The 22,923-nt window shown below is 33.3% G+C and overlaps 1 protein-coding gene across 3 annotated transcripts in view; it reads left to right on the forward strand.

Annotated features, from left to right (window-relative positions):
- LOC145252624 (uncharacterized) overlaps positions 1-18,902 on the forward strand; it is a 43,876-nt gene extending 24,974 nt beyond the window's left edge. Inside the window, exons 3-9 of one of the 3 annotated variants that reach the window (XM_080112349.1) lie at positions 834-905; positions 1,582-1,722; positions 5,849-6,280; positions 9,924-10,025; positions 12,570-12,699; positions 16,592-16,703; positions 18,610-18,902. In XM_080112349.1, the coding sequence (XP_079968475.1) occupies positions 834-905; positions 1,582-1,722; positions 5,849-6,280; positions 9,924-10,025; positions 12,570-12,699; positions 16,592-16,703; positions 18,610-18,832 (1,212 nt within the window). In that variant the 3' untranslated portion in view covers positions 18,833-18,902. The remainder of the gene's footprint in view (positions 1-833; positions 906-1,581; positions 1,723-5,848; positions 6,281-9,923; positions 10,026-12,569; positions 12,700-16,591; positions 16,704-18,609) is intronic. The other 2 variants (XM_080112351.1, XM_080112350.1) reach the window with 2 other exon arrangements.
- Positions 18,903-22,923: the final 4,021 nt, after the last annotated feature.

Genomic DNA, 22,923 nt, shown 5'->3' on the forward strand with positions numbered 1-22,923 from the left:
TCTGGAACTGATGTCAGAAACAGATCTAGAAGTGATGCGTGTTGTTCTTGTTGGTCAGGAAATGGGTGATAAGCTGGTGAAAGACTTATTTATTTGCAGGAAGGTAAGGCTAGCCTCCCACATACAGTACCTAGTATTTCCAAATAATCACCCAATTGATAATGGCCTGACTCCATATTGATTAACATAAATGATCTAATGAGAACCAAAGTGAACATGCTGTATTGATCCAAGTATGTTTGCCTTGGCATAATTTTTGTAAACTAGTTGGACTTGACATAATCAGGCCTTTCTTTGTCAGAATGAGTTACATATTTTTTTATAGAAATGGCTCCAGATAAGGCATGAATCCACTTGATCTAAGAAGCTAAAAAGAAAAAAAATACTACAAGGTAAAATAAAAAACTAGCCAATAAGTGGTAGATGGTTAGACCCTGACCCAGAAAACAGCATTTTTTCCTTTTATCAGAAACGTTGCTCATGGGATGTGAAAACTAAAAGAGACAAAATAAAGGGAGCAAGACTTACAAGACTGCCAAAAGTAAATCAAAGATCCACTTTCTACTCTAGGGAATGCTGATGACTTTGTTCCTGGCTATTTTTAAACTTGACCAGAATACCCCTTCGGAAGGGACTAATTTCCTCTTCCTGCTTTCTGGTCTTGTGTCACATCTTGCTGCCGTGGGAAGCAAGTCAATAACATTTGGGTGACTCTAAATGTTATAAATCTTTTTTTTTTCTTTACTTTCCTTTTGATTTCCTTGTTTGATTGTCCTCATTATTCTCCTTAGTTTCCTCGCTCACCATTTCCTTTTTTACCTGTTGTTTCCCAGGTAAATAACAGAGATAACAAATCAAGACTTGCAGCAAGCAGCAGTGATATGGCGGTCAGTCTGAAGAGAACTGTAAGTTTACGTACATGTCTATTCGTATGATTTATTGATTCAGTATAATTGTAGGAGTTTACCTATGGTCTGTTGCTCAAGATGCAAAGATTGTCGTCATCATTTCCAGTTTACATGCTGGCATATGTTGGATGGCGTTAGAAAATGACTTTCAAACTGGCCAGACATTTATCCTTTTTTTCTGAAGTCCATTTTTATCATTTTCTCCCATGTTTTTCTTGGCTTTCTCCTGTAAACTTCACTTCATCTTCTAACTCAAGAACTCTCATTCATTCTTACAAAGTGGTCATACCATTGAAACCTTCTGTTCTTCACACATCTCCCTGTACTGTCCAGATTTAATCTCCCTCTGAGGTCATCAAAACTAAGCCTGTCTTTAAGATTCACATTACACACCCATCATCTCATTCTTATATCATTCCTCTCCATGCAACATATGTCCTCAACCCTCACTGGTCAGGTTTGGTTTGTATACATCACACTGCATACACGTGCTTAATAGACTCTTCCATTGGTCGACAGTGGTGTTGTGTTTTCATGCAACAAAACCTTTTGTCTATTTTTACATTTTATAATAAAATTTTTATCTTTGAAAGTCCTTTTTAACGTACACGTATGTATTCCTTAGTCCAAATTGATACAAACAAAAAGTTATCATTTTGCTTAATTCTTTCAGTTGACAAATGATTATATTCCGGATTCTGGTGGCCGATTACTTGGCAGCAGTTCCAATAATCCTCTTGGAATAAGTGGAATGCATAATCCATATACATTGCATAATGACAAACTTCAAATTGTAAAAAATGTTTCGAGCAAGGTAAGGATAAACAAACTATTTTTTATGTTTATAATTCGTTCAGAGAAATATTTCCACCTGGAAACAGATTTAAAGTTATACTATCAGGGAGACCCGACTCTGCTTGGGATTGAATGAAGATCAACAAATGTTTCACACTTCCGATACTTTTATTGTCATTGAAGTTAGTGAAATTGATCATTTGTCAATTAAATCGATTGATTGCCTGCTCTAGCCAGGAATCCACCATGGTGCACTGGAAGGAAACTTCACATGCTGTCCCACAGTACATTGTAATCTACATTGAGCTGTAGAGAACCTACTGTCGATTTTATAAATTATTTTTATATAATGGCTTGAATTAAAGTTTACAATACAAAAGTCAAGTATCAAGGTTCAATTATGCTTTAAAAAGAAACATTAATTTCGAATGTACCCCTGTCTTATCAAAGAACCTACGGTTGATTTTTATATGCCGAGCACTTCTGCTTGTGCAGTGATAAAACTTATTAAATGCACTTGTGATGTTAGGCTGTATATGGATGTTAACTTTGAAAATCAGACCGTTCCTCCTTTTATTGGATTTTTTTGATTTTCAATACTTATCAGAAGCATTCCGATACAAAACCTATCTAAGAATACTTCCAGACACATAAAAGTATATTTGTGAAATTAAAAAAAAAAAACTCAGCCTAACCATTTTGGAGTCCATAAGGAATGAACTTGCACACATACAGATAAAGTGCCTTTTATATATATATATTTTTTTTGGAATCCCTTGAGAAGAGATTTAATAATTTGTGTATTTATATATTTTTTCGCACTGTTATCCTCATCTTCATAGTAGTTCTGATATTTTTGTGTGCCGTCCTATAGGAAATTCATAACAAAACGTTTGTATATATTATTTAATTGGAATTCATTATTGAGATGAGTATTATTTATTAATTTATTTATTGCAGGCTATTATTCTCATCTTTCTTAGTTGTTTCACAACATTTCCGCCAACTATTCCTCTGGCCTTCGTCAGGTGTTAACCATGACGGGATAGGAACTCCGAATCCCCTAACTATTCTCAACAATTACTGCCATCCACAGCTGTTGTCGTTTCAGCATGTTTTTGGCCAAGTAAGCTTCTGGCTGGATTTGGGTAGGATTGAAACACCTATCTTCAGACAATTCTCACCTAGAACCATAGAGATTCAACATCTCTATCCACTGCGCCACGGGCGAAGACCAGAGGAATAGTTGGCCGAAACGTTGTGAAACCACTAAGAAAGATGAGAATAATATTCTGCAATAAATAAATTAATAAATAATACTTATCTCAATAATGAATTCCAATTAATAATATATATACTATTTGGTACGGACCCGACCATGGAAGATTAGATAATAAACGTGCATTTATAAGACCAAAAAATCCAACCTTGATCGCCCTTTGAGGCCCATGGCGCAGTGGATACAGACATTGAATCTCTGTATTCCCAGTAATTACTTCTCTAGTTATGTTTTTTGGTCAACTAATCCTCTGGTTCGCTTTGAGTAGGATTGAAACCGCTATCTTCAGACAATGCTCACCTGGAACTGTAGAGACTCAATGCCTCTATCCATTGTGCCTGAAGAAAGCCAGAGGATGAGTTGGCCGAAATGTGGTAAAACAACAACTATGAAGATGAGGATAAGTCTGCAAAATAAAACAAAATGCCTTTTATATACAAAATTTCCGTGAATCTAGAATCACGTTGTTTAGTGCTCCTGCTAGAATTTAATAGTCATCATTTTAGAATATGGAATGTTTATTGAATGTCTGATCTGGTGTACCAGAAATGGTACCTGGCAGGAATAAAATGCCCTTGACACTCACTTGGCTGAAAGAAACCAAACATGGCTGATTGATATGGAAGCACAACTCTTTGTTAAAATAAAATATCTTGTGATTGATGCAAAACATAGCACATGTAGCATGTGGGTGCGAATATCCCATTACTTTATAAGTGCCCTATGAATGTAGCCATGTTGATAGCAAAGGCAAAATCTCAAAATAGGTGTTTCAGATAGATGCATCGATGTCTAAAATTGTTAAGGCTTCCTTTCTAGGACAATTGCTCTTGACATATCAAAGGCCTTCACTAAGGTATGGCATAAGGGCCTACTTCACAAGATTTCTAGCTACGGTATAACTGGAAATGTTTTCTCAATCATTAAAGCCTTTCTCTCTCATAGGCTCATAAGAGTAGTGGTTGATGGGCAGAAATCAGAGGCTCACAGTATTAATGCTGGAGCCCCTCAAGGATCCATCCTGGGCCCAACTCTCTTCCTGATCTACATCAATAATCTCCCAAAACACATACTTAAATCATTCGTCGACATCTATGCTAATGACACAACCATCTATGGCAACACATCTAAGGCCGTAAATGACAAAGTTCTGATTCTCTCTCCCCTGACCTTAAGCGTGTGGTACAGTGGGGAAGAGGTGGGTGCTTACTTTTAATGCATCTAAAACCAAGCTCCTATCTTTACATTATCAACGCTCTGACCCCCATCTGGTATCAATTGTAATGGATGGCTCTCATCTAGGGGAGGTTCCATGTTTTGATAAGCTTCTAGGCTTGACCTTTACTCTTGACCTGAAATGGAACACTGATGCAATTCTCTATCTATATAAAAGACAAGTATGTCCAAGGATGGAGTACTGCTGCCACATCTGGGCAGAAGCTGTTAAAAACAGCCTATCCTGCCTTGACAGAGTACAAAATAGACTTTATGGCTTAGTTGGGGGGGGGGCACCTTTCTCTTCCCTGCAACATGTCTCCCATAGAAGAGACGTTGCGAGCCTGTCTTTGTTTTATCGTTATTTCTATGGTAAATGCTCGTCTGAGCTCCAATCTCTGGTCCCCCCCTCGCCAATCTTTCGTGAAAAACACCTGTCTAGCTGAAACCACTGTCAATAATTTTCCCTATTCCTTATCTGTGCCTAAATCAAAATGTAGATTCCATGAACAGGGCTTCTTTCTTAGAAGTGCATGTCTGTGGAACTCTTCTGTTTGCCTGTTTACCACCTGACTACAATTTGGATGTCTTCAAGTCCAACATAAACAAATTCCTGATAAACCGCCCCCTTAAGACACTTTATCAAATCTCCATTACTAACGATTATTATGATATTATCCCATTGACTACTGTACACGCAATAACCCTTATCCCTGAGTGGCTTCCAAGCCTTGATAAGTGGTGACTCCCATGTAAAATATATATATATATATATATAAACTAGCTCAAAATTGGGATTGATTTTGAGATATCACCCTTCATCAATTCTTTTGCTTTCACCACTTTTCGTAAATCATGTGTTCACCACCCCCAACTATAAAGAGATATCATATTTTTATACATCAGTGTTTTTTGTCATTCTTTTAAGCAGAGATATAACACACCTTAAAAAAATATAATAAAATTAGGTGAAGACTTGTCTTGAAAAGGGAAAATTTAATTCCCTGATTAGAACAGTTTTGCACTAGTTTTATATTGCCTTATGAAGATTGAAATCCAGATATGATGCAACTAAACCATATGTTTAGAATTGTTATTCAACTTTTGATCAAAATCAGTTAAATTATTTTGATTCTGGAAAGTATGTAAAATTTAAAGCGAATTGATCTTAAGAAAAAATTGAAATTCAGAGAATCTTACTTTGTGTCTAATGATTATGGATTAAATTTTGTGGGAGGGTGTATGTACCTATATGAGCCATAAAAAACTTTTGAAATAATCCAAAGAAACTTAAATAAGGAAATATTTATGAATTAATACCTAATAATCTGAATATTCAAAGATGTCTTTTTTTCCCATTTGTATAAATACTAAATTAAACTAAATATAGCCCATATATCGACCCCTTCTTATGGATTGTGACGAAATAAAGTTTATTTCATACCAGTATGGGATTGTTTGGCTCACACTGAAGAAGGTATCATAATGTTGGTTACAACAGAAAATTGAAAACTTTCCAATCTTTGTCTCATAGAAATATATTTTTCATGGTGATTTGAAAATGCTAACATGTTTTTCATGTAAGAATTTAATTTTAAATTATTTTGTTTATAACGAAACCGATAATTTTACTTTCTTTTCCCCCATACAGACTGATGACCGATCAAATATTGCCACGTATGAACCCTTAAGGGGTCCTGTTATACAGCTTAAAAACGACCACTATCGGGAAAAATCTGTTCTACCAAAGTCCATGGATTATGATTATGATAATTCCCCAGATTATTCATCTCCCATGTCTTCTTCCCTTCGACGTTTATCCTCATCCTCACCAGCTTTATTGCCAACTCCATCTTCTTCTGGTCCCTGGGTGTCCCGCCTCAGCAGTGGTCACTCGCACATGTCAGCAAGCCGGAAAGACAAATATGAAATGTCCAGCAGCAGTAGTACAAATAAACCTTTGTCTCTTGACAGGGGCAGTGCCCTTAAATTTCCACGTCCGTCAAGAGACCTGATTGTAGGAATGGCACCATCTGCATCGAAGCGTATTAAACCAGCTGGTAATGTTGATCCTCATAGTCAGGTAAAAAAGAAATTTTTTTTTTTCTAAAGCAATGAAAGTGTATATAGGTGAATTTTCTATAGACTCATCCATTCTCTTCTATTGCTTTTGCAATCAGATGATTAGTGCATACCAATATTAGTGGCCTGTCTTATCTCTTTGTATCATGACCATGCTTAGAATAATTTAACTCCAGCCTCCCAACTATCATAGTTGTCTAAGAGAGCATCTAAGGCAAATAATGTTCTATAAGATTCTTTAAATTAAAGAAATTGTAGATGTTTTGCAAACGGTGATGAGTGTTCCTGGTTTTCCCAAGGTTTTGAGATTTCAGGTTTTAGCATGTGGGAGGTATATCAAAGATTTGAAAGAGAAAAGAAACGAAAGAAAGCAGAAAACTTGAAGATCCAAAAGACTTCCATAAAGTCAACTAAAATAACTGTGAACACCCTATTCTACTTTGGCAGAGTTCAAAACCGACTTTGAATTCTAGTAGGTGATGCCCTTTTCTCTGCAACTTCTTTCTCACAGAAGAGACGTTGCCAGCCTGTCTCAGCTCTATCATTATTTTCATGACAAGTGTTCGACTGAGCTCCACTCTCTGGTTTTCCCTCACCAATCTTTCACAAAAAACACTCATCTAGCCAAAAATACTATCAATAAATTCCCCCACTCTCTATCAGTGCCTAAACCTAAACATGGATTCTATGAACAAAGTTCTTTTCTAAAACTGCCCACCTTTGGAACTCTGTTACGCTGGTCTGCTTTCCAACTAACTACAATATTGTCATCTTCGAAGTCCAACGTAAACAAATTCTTGTTAACCGTCCTCATAAATAATCTAATTATACCAAATTTTGATCACAAACGATTACTACGCTACTGTCCTAATGACTACAATACACACATTAACCCTTATCAAGTGGCCTCTGGGTCTTGATATGTGGTAACTCGTTTGTAAAAATAAAAAAGGATGAAAAAGAAACTGATGAATCAGCAAAAATGAAAACTATCAAAAAATTTTTCTTAATATTCAAAACCAAATGTATGTAATGTGAACTAAAAGTGGCATCTTTTTTAAAAAAATTTTTTTTAATATTTTATTCAAATATTTTCAAGTTACTTTATAGTTTTAACATGCCTCATCATATGATAAAATATCTTCATTTTTAGTTTGTTGTATATGTACTGATTTCAGAAAAATATAGTTTTGTTATTAAAAGAATTTGTTTTTTTTTTTTTTCATTTGAAGCTTGGATATCACTCAAACTCACCACCACACTTCTATTTTATGTCAATTTTTTGGAACTGGGGGAATGGGGAGAGGGTGTACCTGAACCATCCTAATAAAGTTTCACATAATCCCCACTTTAATATCAATACAAAATATTTATATGTTTTTTTAGAAATTGTCATTTTCATTCTTGCTTTCATTTCACATTAAACTTGAAAAGGGGGGGGGGAAGCATTACTAATCTCTTGGCAAAATAAATGGCACAGTTCATGTAAGAAACATTTATTTACAGTCTTAATGCTTTTCCAAGATCACTTTAAATCTGGATATGATATGCCACCTCACAACCTCCCCTGATAGGCTGTTCCACAGAGCATAAACACGGACAGATGTAAGCAACGGTGGTACATATTTTGCAGGTGCCTGTGAACACTGATTTGGTGCTGAGGTAAAACAAAGATAGTTTTAAATTCCTGTTGATGATGTTGTATGCCAGAATCAAGTCTCCTCACATCTTCTTTAATTAATCTTGAGAAAACAAATTGTGAATATTGAGAAGATGTTTGTCTTTTATGGAATTTTTGAAGACCCTTTTGTTTTCAATTTTATATATATGTTAGGAACCTGAGTAGGGGGTGATAAACTAAAGATGGGGATTTAAATCCCTATGTGCTTGCCTCCTCACTAAGGCAAACTTGAAAAAAGATCAATTTTTAATAATTCCTTAAATTGGCTTACTTTGGCAATAATGGTTTCTCTTCTAGTCAATAACAGAATTGATACTACAGTGTGGTCATAGCCCAAAGACTGGTTTGTAAAAGTTGAAATTGGGTATTTTAAAACCAATCCATAAGAATATACAAAATTAAAAAAAAAATAAAAAAAAAGAAATATATTTAATTGGTTTTGGTGAAATACTAACAAGAACAATGCCAAGTAATTTGTTATTTATTAATCAGTAACAGCTTGAATTGGAAACATCGTGGAATCAAAAACAACTTGGTCATTTTTAGTAATCAAAATTAAGAGAGATGATTCTCTTTTAAATTCGAGGACTTTCCCTTATCTATGGTAGAAGATAGCAAAATTGCTTTCCCAGGTGTAAATATAATTTGGTTTAAACTTTCATTCAAATCTACATTTTACTATTAATTTTTCAATTCTCTGCTTCATATTTGTCATTAGTTTGACCATTTGGTTATCAATGCAGACCATGAAATCTGCACACTGCAAAAAATAGTCATATTGGTTACAGTATTAAATCAATAATCAAATTGTTTGAATCTGCCAATCTGTAGTCCCCCTCCCGGAATCTCTGAAATGTTTACTGCCTTGTTAGGAGAACCTTTTCTACTCGTGTTTCTTTTTATAAACTAGTTTAAAAAGAAAGAAAGAAAAAATATTGTGATACTAGTTAGATTCATCAAAGAAAAGTAAACATTGTCGGAAGTAAAAAAAAAAAAAAAAAAGCCATGACAATAATTCATGATGAAATGATTGTATATAAACGACTATTTCTTTATAAATATAATTTTTTAAATGATTTGGAAAATTTACGACCCCTGGAGGTATGGTATTATGGTAATTCTAGCTATGGCCAGGATCGTGAGAAACACCATTCGTTCCTGTCTGTCCCATGGCCCAGTGTTGTTGATTACGTAAGATACGTTCAGTGGGCAAGGATGCTCGGCGTCAATAAGAGTAGTCATCTTGTTGATATACTCCCAATACTACTGGAGTTTGCGGCATTCAAAGAAAGTGTATTCAGTCATTTCTTCTGGAGTCCCGCAGTGGTGACATCCAAGCAAATCCACTATTCTGGAACCGTGTTGTATGGCATTGAGGAGCAATGCATTCTATGCCAATTGCCAGATCCAAGAAAACTCGATGTTGAGATGACTCAAACCTAGAGACCAACTCCACTCGTAGCCGATCTTCTCTGACCATCCCAATCGCCCAAAGAGCGGGTCATCAGCAGCCCCTCTTGCTAATCTCTTATGGAGTTCATTTTAAGAAGTTAGCAAAGGTCTTTGGACCTTGGAAGCTTTTTGAGCTCAGCTTAGCACTCTGAGAAACTGTATTGTCCATCAATTTACAATGACCTTTAACCAAATGATTACGAATAAGGTTAGGAAAAGCGCTATCAACTGTGAGGTTCTACGCAGATTCCTCTGTCAATGTTCGACTTTGGGAAATCAAGTCTCTTTGTGTCTCATACGGATGCTTAATATAGACCTGTCTGCATGACCAATGTCTCTTCCTGTTTCAAGGAAGCAAGAACAGGAAGTACTGAAACGTCTTAAGATACTACACTTTGATCCTACTTAAAAAGCTAGATATCTCTTTAAATAAAGTGAATTCCTTCCATCAAATTTTCCATTTTATTTTCTTTCTCATTGGAATCAATTGTCATATCCTCTTCCTTTTCAGTTTGCTTCTTCCTCTGATGTGTTAAGCAGTTCTTCCTCCATATCAGGTTATCGTGTTCTTGTGACAAATCTTCATCCAATTGTTACACAAGATGACATCATTGTAAGTCTTTGCTACTCCTTTCCTAACACTTCTTGTCAATAGTTACAGCATTTTTTCCAAGTCAAAATAAAACTGACTTTAAATTGGTGTGCTGTTTAGCTGCTAAAAACATGGATATTATTTGTATGAAACTTATAGAATGAGATTTTCTCATGAATATTTAAAAATAAACATTTTTTTTTATTATCTCAAAGAAGTCCACTTTAAAAGGATCATATTTTTTATTGATTAATTTTGTCTAGTTTTTTGTCAAATTACTTCATTGTGCAAAAGCCTCTTGTATAAAAACAATTCAGCAATAGGCGTCTTTTTTCGTTCAAGTGTTTAAGAAGATATATTATTTAATTGGAATTCATTATTGAGATGAGTATTATTTATTAATTTATTTATTGCGGACTATTATTCTCATCTTTTTTTAGTTGTTTTACAATGTTTTGGCCAACTATTTCTCTGACCTTCGTCAAGTGGTAACCATGACGGGATAGAAACTCAGAATCTTCTAACTGCATCCTCAGCGATTACTGCTTTCCATAGTTGTTTTTCATCTCACCACGTTTTGGCCAAGTAAGCCTCTGGCCAGCTTTGGCTAGGATTGAAACCGATATCTTGAGACAATGCTCACCTGGAACTGTAAAGATTCAATGCCTCTGTCCACTGCACCACGGGCCCTACAGGCCAGAGGAATAGTTGGCCGAAACATTGTGAAACAACTAAAAAAGATGAAGATAATAGTCCGCAATAAATAAATGTTTAAGAATTAAAAAAAATTTTCTGATTTTTTATTTTATTTTATTTTATTTTTTTAAATATTCAGAATTATGATGAAAGATTAGTATTTTTCAACAATTTTAAAACAACCCTTTTAACTGCAGCACTAACTGTAAATACGGATGGCAATAGCCCTTCAAAAAGATACTAGCTTATATTTTGCTGATAGACTACTTTTGTATTCAGTCATAGAATATCCATTCTCCCAGGCTTTACTTTCTCTCTGGTTTATTGACAATTATTTGAGATGCTACTACTGGGGAATTGGAAAAAAATCGACTTTGGTAAATCCAGTCTCTCTGTGTCTCAATGACATGTCAAGTCGGGCATTCCTTCATATGGACGCTGAATATAGACCTGTCTATATGGCTGCTCAGGCTATTTTGTAGGTCAAAATGTGATTATTTTGGTGCACTAACTCAAAACCATGCCTGAGTTTTGTATCTAATCTCTTGGCAAGGAACTAAATAATATATTTCAAGTTAAACATCATAATATAGAATATTGTCAAAGAAATGTTTTTACACTTGTTTGACTTTTGCATGAAAAACTAATTTGACTTGTCACTGCTACAAAAAAAAAAATATATATATATATATATATATATATAGACAAAACTAATAAAGAATGACAGCCTATTTCTGTGCTAATTGTTTTAAGATAGACCTTTAATTTTTATTTTATTTTTTATCAAGAATTGCTTTAATATAATTAAAAAAATAAATTGGCCATTTTTTATTGGTAGAAAATATATGTAGAAAAAAAGGGAATCTCCGGATTGATTGATTTTTTTTTTTTTTTTTTTTTTAATAGTAATGAATATTCATTTTTAAAAACAATTATAGAAAAAGCATTTAATTTTTTTTTTCAATTTAATCACTTATTTATTGTAAATACATACAGTTAGGCACAGGGCCATTAAGTTAGGGATCTGCTGATTTTTTACTTGGTCATTTTTTGTTTTAACCAACTTGGCTAGTTTCACTTCTGAGGGTAATAATTTGTTGTACTTCAGTCTTTCCTTAATATCAAATGATTGATTTGAAGTTAATTTTCTTGAAAATTATTTGAAAAATAATCTTTAGATAACTATATTGATTTAACAATTTTTTTTAGATTATTAAAGGTATTTATTTTTTAACTTGTTGTTTGATTTACTATGTATGCTTAACACAAAAGAATCATTTGCACGAAAAGTCCCTTTAGTGATCATGGTCTGCCTCACATTGAGACTTGGTCTTGTATTACATCTGTCTCGTGTGAACACCTAATACTACCAAATCAGGCTGTGTTAAGATACTGGCTTCCTGATAAAAAACTGGATCAAACATTGATGTTTTTGTTTTTTCCTTTCTCTTTTAACAAAACTCAGTCATGTTCTGCAAAATCGAAAACAAAAAGAATTTTTTTCTACAAAACAACCAAACCAAACAGGATAAATAAATATTTGAAGATATAAAGAACTAGAAGCATAAACAAATCAACCAAGCTAACCATCTTATGGAAACAAGTTGGTGAATAGGATCAATCAATCAAGATGGGATACGGATACCAGAGTAGAGGAAAGTGTTATACTTGTCCACCTAAAACATCGATTCACTTGAGGATTAAACTCAAGTGTTTTCAAACAATATTTTTTATTTTAGTCATGTTTTCAGAAGTTTTGGCTTTAAATTTATTTCTTTTTTAGTAAAGCTTTCACACAATTTTATGAAATGAAAATAAATGATATAATTTGAAAACAGAAATTCGAAATTGTTCTTGTTGTCTTTTCAGGAATTGTTTGGTGCAGTTGGAGCTTTAAAAAAAGCACATTTGTTGAAAGCTGGTTCTGCTGAAGTAGTTTACATATCATATAATGATGCCGTGGCAGCCGTCAATAAGTACCACAACAGAGAACTCGATGGTAGGCACAATCACATTTATTTTTCATCTTTTTAATTAAGAACAAAGAAAAAAAACTATTTGAATCCTTATGAATTCTTTCTTTTTGTTTCATTTTACTTAAGTCGAAGTTCTCAAAAAAAAATATCCTAGAGCTAACACTTGATCTCTATATGAAATACATAAATATTCAGATATTCCATTAAATCTCCTTTACCAAATCAAATGTTTAGCTAGTAAAGAAGTCAAGAACATTACTTTTCTTCTCCCCAATTGACCAGTTAAATATGTTACTGTATGTCTTGTAATCTCTTGTATGTCTTGTAATCTCTTGTATGTCTTGTAATCTCTTGTATGTCTTGTAATCTCTTGTATGTCTTGTAATCTCTTGTATGTCTTGTAATCTCTTGTATGTCTTGTAATCTCTTGTATGTCTTGTAATCTCTTGTATGTCTTGTAATCTCTTGTATGTCTTGTAATCTCTTGTATGTCTTGTAATCTCTTGTATGTCTTGTAATCTCTTGTATGTCTTGTAATCTCTTGTATGTCTTGTAATCTCTTGTATGTCTTGTAATCTCTTGTATGTCTTGTAATCTCTTGTATGTCTTGTAATCTCTTGTATGTCTTGTAATCTCTTGTATGTCTTGTAATCTCTTGTATGTCTTGTAATCTCTTGTATGTCTTGTAATCTCTTGTATGTCTTGTAATCTCTTGCATGTCTTGTAATCTCTTGCATGTCTTGTAATCTCTTGTATGTCTTGTAATCTCTTGTATGTCTTGTAATCTCTTGTATGTCTTGTAATCTCTTGTATGTCTTGTAATCTCTTGCATGTCTTGTAATCTCTTGCATGTCTTGTAATCTCTTGCATGTCTTGTAATCTCTTGCATGTCTTGTAATCTCTTGCATGTCTTGTAATCTCAGTTTATATCTTGTAATCTCTTGTATGTCTTGTAATCTCTTGGTCTTATTTGATTCCAGGACAAAAATTCAATTAACTCCTCTTAGCTCCAATCTATGGTCCTCTTTCACCAAACTTTCACAAAATCACTCGTCTAGCTGAAACCACTGTCAATAATTTCCTCCACTCTTTATCTGTGCCTAAACCTAAATGTAGATTCCGTGAACAAAGCTTATTTCTTAGAACTGCCCGCCTGTGAAACTCTCTTCCATTTGCCTGTTTTCCAGCTAACTACAATTTGGTTCTCTTCAAGTCCAACATAAACAAATTCTTGATAAACCGTCCTTTTAAGTAATCCAATTTACTAAATTTCCACTATTAACGATTACTATGATATTGTACCATTGATTACTGTACACTCAATAACCCTGATCCTCAACTGGCCTCCAGACCTTGATAAGTGGTGACTTCTATGTAAAAAAAAAAAAGAAGAAAAAAGTCTGTTGGAGTATCCATTTTAGTTACTATAGGCAACATCACTTGAAGAAGATGCAAGGTTCCTCATATAAGCCACTGTGGGTGACCGTACCAAGGCAATCTTCAAGTCAAATTATCCTTGTGCCAGGTTATCCTAACAAATCCCTTTACTGAGAGACTGAAGAGATGCGACAAGGACAGTGTCTAGTAGGCATTTAAGTTCTCTGTTCCAGTATTACAAGCCTATATGTTAATAACAAGTCATCGACTTGGGAATGCACAGAAGAGAACGTAAAATTGTACTTTCTCTTTTGTCTATGGAATGTCATGTAAATTTTTTTTTACGTCTCGGCTCCTGTAACTTTCGACTTTCTTCAAGTACACCTTTTTGAATTTGGGAATCTTTATATTAAACTGTAAATATGTTTACGTATGCCACCAAGGATAAGAGTGTTTTAGGTGTTAGAAATGATCACCTCAACATCAAATATTTTCGTTTATTTTGTTAGTGATAGGATAAGCATCTGATTGTATGTTCGAACTAAGCGAGAATCCACTAATTCCTTATCTCTTCAAAACCTAATATTAAAGTCAGTCTGAAGGAATTCTCTTCCACTCACCAAGGACTGAAAAGGTGAAGTATAACAGCAGAACAGTTATTACACTGTGATCCGATCTCAAAAACCAAGGATTCAACCAGCTAGAAATATTTCATCAGCCACAGAAAAGAAAAAAAAAAGGGATTTTGTCAATTCTATTTTTGGGTCGAGATGCGAAGCAAAGAAAAGAAGCAGAAGGCGAAACCCCCTTTTCTCACCCATTCCGACTAAAGTCCAGCCTCATTCTTCTCTGGAACCCTTAAACATTATGATGCATTTTCAAATATGGAAGAGCCGAAGGAAAATAATATACCAGCCAAAGGCGAACTGCGGAAAATCTATTTTAGAAAACCAAAAACGAATGCCAAAAGACATATGAAAAAGGGGATGAAAAAAAAAAGTATTGAAAAACTGAATTTATTTGAATTTTCTTCCCCAACAAGAGGACTCTCTCGATCTAAATGTGTCGCTCACAAGTTGTGAAAAGAAAAAGGACAAAAAAAAAAAAAAAGAAGACAAACAAAAAGAATTGTGAGGGTAAATTTTGTTTCTCTTTCTGTCAAACTGAAGATTAAATTTTCTGCGTGGTCGCGTGGAGTCTAGTTACGCTGTTAATCCCTTTTCTTTCTTTTGCAGGATTTTCACTCAGTTTACATGTTAGAAATATTCCCAAACCCCTTTAAATTTTGAATATTATTTTTTTTCTCGTTTAAGTTTTCTTTCCCATCTTTAATAAATTTATTTTATATTATTTGGAAGTGTTTGTCTCGTTCTTCCTCGTATTTTATTGTGTTCGATTCTTGTATTCGATTCTTGTGTTTATTTTGCATCCTGCTTTTTTTTAATAAAAAGGAAATTTGAACCTTACTGGGACCTTGACCATACCCTATGCAGAAAATATGTCTACCTGCGATGAACGTTTGCTTTTCGTAAATTCCTTTCCATATCCCTTTGTTTGATTTTTATTTAACCCACCCCTCCCAAATCACATGTGTGACATAGGTGGAGGTTGAAGGATCAATCCTTACTACAAGTGCTAATGACTAAGGATAACCTGACACTTTTACTCAATCATGGTTAACAGAATGGAAATGATCTACCCCCAAAATTAAATCATTTAGTTCCTAATACTGTATAGGTTCTGTGTTAGATGTAAAGGTTACAAAGTTCAAAAAGAGGTTATATCGAATGAAATGTGAATATAACAATCAAAATGAGAAATAAACGGTTGTTTTTTTTGGGGGGGGGGTTCAAATTAAAAAAATAACATTGCTGCAAATTAAAATTTTGTTTTAGTCGTATTTTTTGTAATTTTTATTGTAAAGCAAGAAGAAAAAAAAAATGGTCAATCAATTAAACATTTTCGGGGTGGGGGGGAGTATTATGGATAAATGAAATGAAAATTTTTCTTATATAAAGTTAACATAAAATGATCACTCACTTCCTGACCAATTTCTGATCCTTTGCAGAATTGTATGCAAGTAACCAAATTTTTTTTCTTTTTTTTTTTTCATTTTAAAGATCTATCATAAAAATATATTGTGTGATAGGTAGTAACTAATCTTTCTCCCCCCCCCATTTTTTAAGTGTTATGTAACGAGTTCATGACTTGATAGAAATTGCCATTTGTATTTTTGTTAGTAAAAAATTGAAATTTATGTAAATTTTGAAGCTCAGATATCACCTGAATCCACCACGACGGTCTTCTATTTTATGTAAATTTTTCCAGATAAGCATAGACTCCAGATCCCCTCCCTCCCTAATAAAGATTCACATAATCACCAGTTTAAATATCGATACAAAACATTTTCTGTGATTTTGAAAATTGACAATTTCATTTCTGCTATGCCAATTTTCCCTTGTTTTTTCTTTAAAATCATTACTGCTTCCACTACGTCAAAATTTTAGTATTTTAAAAATCCTTGTCTTTTGTGTTCAGGTCAACCAATGATTGTCAAACAAACAACTCCAATGCCAACATCTTCATCTTCTTCACTTCATTCCTTATCAACTTCTACAAATATTCCGAAATCTCTTGGAGAGCCTCTCAAGTAAGTGTTCACACCTTGATTTTATTTTTATTTCTTTCTTACAACTAAACACATTGTTCAATATGCGTGTTTCTTAAAAACATTGCGGAAAAAAATATGGCCATACTACTATTTGCTGTCCATGCTATCTAATAGTGATGCGTACAATAAGAATAGTATAATTGTTTTGTAATTCTATTTCTATTGATTGAATTAAGCTAAAAGTTTTATTTTAAAATTGTATATAAAATCTTATATCTCCAAATTTAATTTAATTATTCTTACTTTTATAACGACATAAACTTAAGTACAGATTGCCTAAAGAGATCTTATTTGCAATTCAAATACTATGTTATTTTGAATATCTAGTTACTTGTAGGGCAAAGTATTCTCATGTCAGGATGTCCTGATAAATCCCTATACAGAGAAGACTAAATATATTTGAGGATAATATCTAGTAGGCATTCAAACTCTCTTAATATAGAAATTTATTTGAATTTTAAAGATATTCTGTTCACAATACAATGACTTTTTCCAATTTCTTCAAAGTTTCTTGTAGCTGTCGTGTGGGATATATTTCCGATCTTTAGATAGACGAACTCATAATATTGTTAAAAACCTGGAAATAAAGTTTGGGGCTTAGCAGACAAGGAAAAACTGATGTTAGAAAGAAAATAGGAAATTATATTATTTAAATAGTGTTGAAATTCTTAAAGGAAAATTCTTTTGTCTATGTCAAGATTGTTATAGACATATATTGATATAGATAGAAACAAGTGGAGAGTTAAGAATTTTAAAACAATTGTTAGTGTAGTTGGATGAACAATTAGGATTGTGTATTAAATGCAAATCAATGACTTTGAACTAAAAAAAAAAAAAAAAGAAAAAAACGGAACATTCTGTGAATTGTGATTTAATATTTTTTGAGAATTAGTTGTTAATCAAATTTCTAATATTTTAAATGTCCACTGTTCCTTGATTTACATCAAATTTTAGCACACAGTTGCATTTCCAAAATTCCTGAACAAAAACTGCATCTTAATTTTTTTGTTTTTATGGTTTTGAGTCCTCGTTAGTAATTTATGTAAATTATTCATCTACCTGTCTGATTGTATTGCAGGTAGATCAAATTAAAATTCAAATTATTTTCATTATTTGATAATTATTATACCTCCTTGGGATTTTCAATTTTTAACCTTCTCAATTCAACCTCTAAAAAATGAAACATGCCCTGAAATACAATTAGCAAATACACATATACTACACTCCACCTCCTAAAGGAAGAGGTAATGCCTGGGAGGATGATCCCATGAGCACAGAACACAAACTATACTAATCCCCACCCATAAATTAAGCATTGCAAAATAATACATTAGTTTGAAATAGTCTAGTAAACTGAATTGAATATTAGAAGATAGTACAATATTTAAAGAATAGTATAGTTTCAGATTGTATGGCATAATCACGTTGACACACCGGTTCCCACTGGATCACCGAAGTTAAGCAACCTTGAACCTGGTCAGTACTAAATGGGTGACCATTTAAGACTTCCAGTTGCTGTATGTGCTCTCCGCTTATCTCTGCATTGTTTCCAGTCATCCTAGACTTTTCCTTGCCACTAGACTCTATTGGTGCTGATTCAGGAGAGGCGTGGTTGAGTATTGCGTAACCTTTGCCTCATAATTACATGCGCAGCTGCCACTACAGAGGGTATCCTTTGTCTTTTGAGACTGAATGAGTTTCAGATTGACAAACAGATAGCAAATCTCCATTAGTAATAGATATTAATATATAGATTAATAAATATTTTATCTGAAAGTTCTCAAAAATGTCTACTAAATTCATCCAGTTTCAGCTTAATATATTGATTTGAACTTTAAATTAAAACAAGAATATTTACCAAATTAAAACTTTCTTATTTTTTTAGGTTCAGAAAAGATGTATCAAACAGTTTGACTGGTTCGAAAGCTGACGGTTCTTCATCTCGAGGAGGGTCTGTTTCGCAAGCTCCAGGTTCCGCCTCTTCTTCGTCTGTTGTGGATGTGAATCTGATTCATAAAGCATTATTTAGCCATAAAACATCATCGGGGAGCACGTCTGCCTCTTCGGGAACTGGCAGTCGGCCAGTTACGTTCACTGTGAAAATATGACATTAAAACAACCCATCCCTAAACATCCTGTTCTTTCTTCAAATAAATCCTTTTCAATTCTTGTTCAAAACATTTTTTTTTTTTTTTGTATATTTTTATACTTTCTTTTTTTTTTCTTCTGAAGAGTTTTTTTTATTTTTATCAAAAGCTTTCTATTCTTTGATCATCCGTGTGATACATAATGATTTTCCAAACTATGGAATTGGTAAAATGATTTTAAATCCTGTCAAAAATAGCCATGTTTCATTTCTATTGTATCCCATCTTGCTTGATTTCTCTTATTTACCAACTTCTTCATAAGAGCAGGAGATGCAAGATCAAGGCCAGCCATGATCACTACAAGAACTTTTTTGAATTTTGTACAAGTGATCATTTTATGTTACTTGCCTCCCCTCGAGTACAAAAATTAAACATAAAATAAGTCTTCTATCTAGGGAAGATTCAGCTTTTCAAAAAGTAGCTTTCTAGATTAGGATAAAAATAATTACCTCAATGTCAAAGAATTATTCTATCACTGAACGAGGACAAAATAGATGTATCAGAATATTATACTGATTATTTTTAATCATGAAGTCGTATTTTTTCCTGAGTTGTCTACCCCTGACATTCCTATTAACACTTCTGATTGCAAGCAACACTTTTATTCATTAATATATATTTGATTTAATGCAAGGCTTACATGCTGGTATATTTTGGATGACTTTTTAGAAATTGACTTCTAAACTAGGTCTTTATTTATCTTTTTTTCTTTTTCAAATCTATCTTCATTATTATTTCTAATACTGTTTTGAAAAAAAATCTTTTGCATTTTGACGTAATCCTCGGTATCTACCGTCAGTACACTTCTAAATTATTATTTAGAACTAAATTTTAAAGTTTTATTGAAATTAAAGTATTTTTAAAAAAAAATTTTTTAAGTTTTTTTAGTTTGCTTATTTTTTTTTTTTTTTCTTCGTTTTACTTTTTTATAAATTAAAATTTTCAAATGTTAGGAACTTTCAATCAAAGTTGGTACACTGTATTTTGGAAGCTCCAGATTTATATTATTTTGATTATTTAAATTACTGTTCTCCTTGAATGTTACTCTAACAACATTTCGGTCGATGTAACTTCCGACCTTCTTCAGGCGCATCTTGTCAAACTCACATTTCTATATAGAAATATTGAATAGAATTCTTCATTTAATTCACAGGAGTACCTTGCTCTTATATTGTCCACCTTGACTTGATACAACTCTTAAGAAATTTCCATTCTATTAGCAGGACCACAAATTTGTGAACTGTAACTCCTTGGAGAGAGATATTCCCTTCTGAAGACAGCGATATGTTCTTCCAATTATTTTCAATTATTGATTTGGTCTGATAATGAAATTTTTTCTAATTATTTTCATTTCTTAGTTTGGTATGAGAAGAATTTTTTCTCATCAAAATGACTTTAGTGCTAGATTTCTAGAAGCAATGTTTTTTGACTATAAATCATCATACCTACATGACTCCATTTGACAACTTTATTTGGCATTTAATGATCCATAGATGGTTGATATGCTGTAAAACAAACCAAACCATTTTTAGCAATTCATAATTGTATTCTTAGTCTCGCCTGTACTGAGAATTGAATCTTTAACCTCCAGAAGACGGTCACATAGAATCGATTAATACGTAGCACTTTTGAGGGTTTAGCAGAGAATCCAACAAACAAAAAAAAAGGGTAAAAAAATTTAAATCTATATAAATAAAAATGTAAAAAGTAGTTTGTAATCGATAATCTAAAAAAACACTGAATCGATTGCTTCAACATTTTGCAATTATATTTTTATCTAATCCAAGTGTGTTTTTATATATTTAAAATTAAAAAAATATTAGAATATTAAAAAAATTTTTTCAACATTGTTTCTTTTCGGCAAGAGTCGACCATTTTGAAATGCCGAAAAATAACGATTGTGACTTTATATGTACGTAAAAAAAAAAATTTTTTCCAATGGTAAATTATTTCTTTTTAATTTTATATTTTTATTTTTTTTTTTTTCTGGTGATTTTATTATATTTACATATTTTCTTCAGTATTTTCCTTGAGTAGCGTTGTTATGCTTTCATAATCAGCAATGCTCAGCGAGATGGTGGTTGATGTCTATCATGTTTCGAGCAAAGCTAAGTGGCCAGTGAGTTACATCTGGTTCAAATTCTACATAAGTACCAGTCGGTTTTTAATGTGTGGAAAATCTAGCTCCTGAAAAAAGGGGTACTCTGGATAATAACAAAAATTAAAATTGCCTCAGTCTAGAAGGATTTATCCTCCACTGATTGAGGAAAAAACGAAGTGTAGTTCACTCTCTGTTCTCTTCCTCTCTATATATATCTCTCTCTCCATCTCTCTTTGAGCCGCTTTCTCTCTCCCTCTATCTCTTTCTTCCTCTGCCTCCCCCCTCTCTCTGTCTATTTCTCAATCCCTCTATCTCTCTCTCTCTCTCTGTCTCTCTTTCTCTCTCTCTCCATTTTTAATCTCTCATCCTATTTTAGTCACCTAAATTAATTACAGTGAATAAGGCATTGTCAAAATATGGATAAATCCTGTTTTAGTCACCTAATTTACTTGTTATTATTTTCAAATTACTGTTACTTTGAACAGCGCCAGGAGGAACTGGTAAAACCTTTCTAATTAAATTGATTTTGGCAGCAATTCGATGACAAAATTACATAGTCTTAGCTCTTGCTGGACACAAAATAGCTGCAACCTTACTACCAGGTAGAACTGCTCATTCTGCTTTGAAATTACTATTAAACTATTGCTTTGAAATTACTATTCAATTTTTCAAAACTCATGTTCAATATTTCCAAAATATCCAGTATGAGAAAAATATTGCAGAAATGCAAACTTATTGTTTGGGATGAATTCCCAATGGTACATAAAAAATCACTTGAGGCTCTTGATCGATCCTTGCAAGATTTGCGTGGCAATGTCGTGGGAATGCATTAATATTGCTTGCAGAAAACTTCAGACAAACGTTACCTGTAATTCCTCAATCAACACGAGCATATGAAATAAATGCTTGGCTCAAATACTCTACTTTTTGGTACCGTGTGAGGACATTAAACTTAACTAAACATATGTGTCCAGTTGCAGAATGCTTAATCCGCAGAGAAATTTTCACATCATTTGTAGGAAATCAGGTATGAAAAAGTGCCAGCTGATCAGAGTTAAGGGCGAATTTCGTTAGCTCTTAATTTCTGTAATTTAATGCAATTCTGAATTTTTGAGATGAGATGTGAATGTTTGTATTATTTTGATTAATTAGACAATTATTTTCATCGTGAGTGCCATTGGCCTGTTTCAGTCACTGCGTCCTGCGACCTTCGGGTGTTGAATACATTTCTTTTTCTTTACTAAGGAAAAGAGGGGTCAGCTCTGCAGTGCAAGAATTCGAACTGTGAGTTTGAGGGTGGGTCCGTAGATCATAAAGAAAGTTCAATCTTCAGGGGTCACTAGGATATTTTTAGGATCCCCTAATTACAAATGCACAGGAGAAAAAGAAGAAATAACAAAACATATGCCCAGCCCAAGGGAGGTAACTTCACACAAAAAAAACCTTCGTCCCTTGGAGTTGTCTCCCTTGTATTGTGTTCTTAAAAAAAAAACGAAAACATCATAGAAGCAACAATCAGATAAAAATGTTCTCATTCCACACATTCCTATGATTCCACCGGATACGCCATTTCACTTTAAGAAATTGCACTTTTCAATTCGATCATCGTTTGCAATCAGTAAAGCTCAGGGACAATATTTACAATTGTGTGGCTTACAGCTACACATTGACTGTTTCTAACATGGGCAATTTATGTTGCTTGTTCAAGAGTTAGCAAACCAGAAATCTTTATATCGGCTTAGAAAATGGAACAACAACAAATTGTGTATCACACGTACTAGGAAATTAAGCATATAAGAAACATGCAATTTCTCATTTTGGAATTGTTTTTGATTGCGCCAAATTGAGCCACAGCAATGCGTGGCAGGGTACAGCTAGTATATAATAAATAAATGTTACCATAGCCAATAAGAGTGACTTTTATATCTACTTGGCTAATTTTTAGTGTTTT

Source organism: Euprymna scolopes, chromosome 29, assembly GCF_053919585.1.
Source record: "Euprymna scolopes isolate OS-2025 chromosome 29, ASM5391958v1, whole genome shotgun sequence".
Classification (NCBI taxonomy): Eukaryota; Metazoa; Mollusca; class Cephalopoda; order Sepiida; family Sepiolidae; genus Euprymna; species Euprymna scolopes.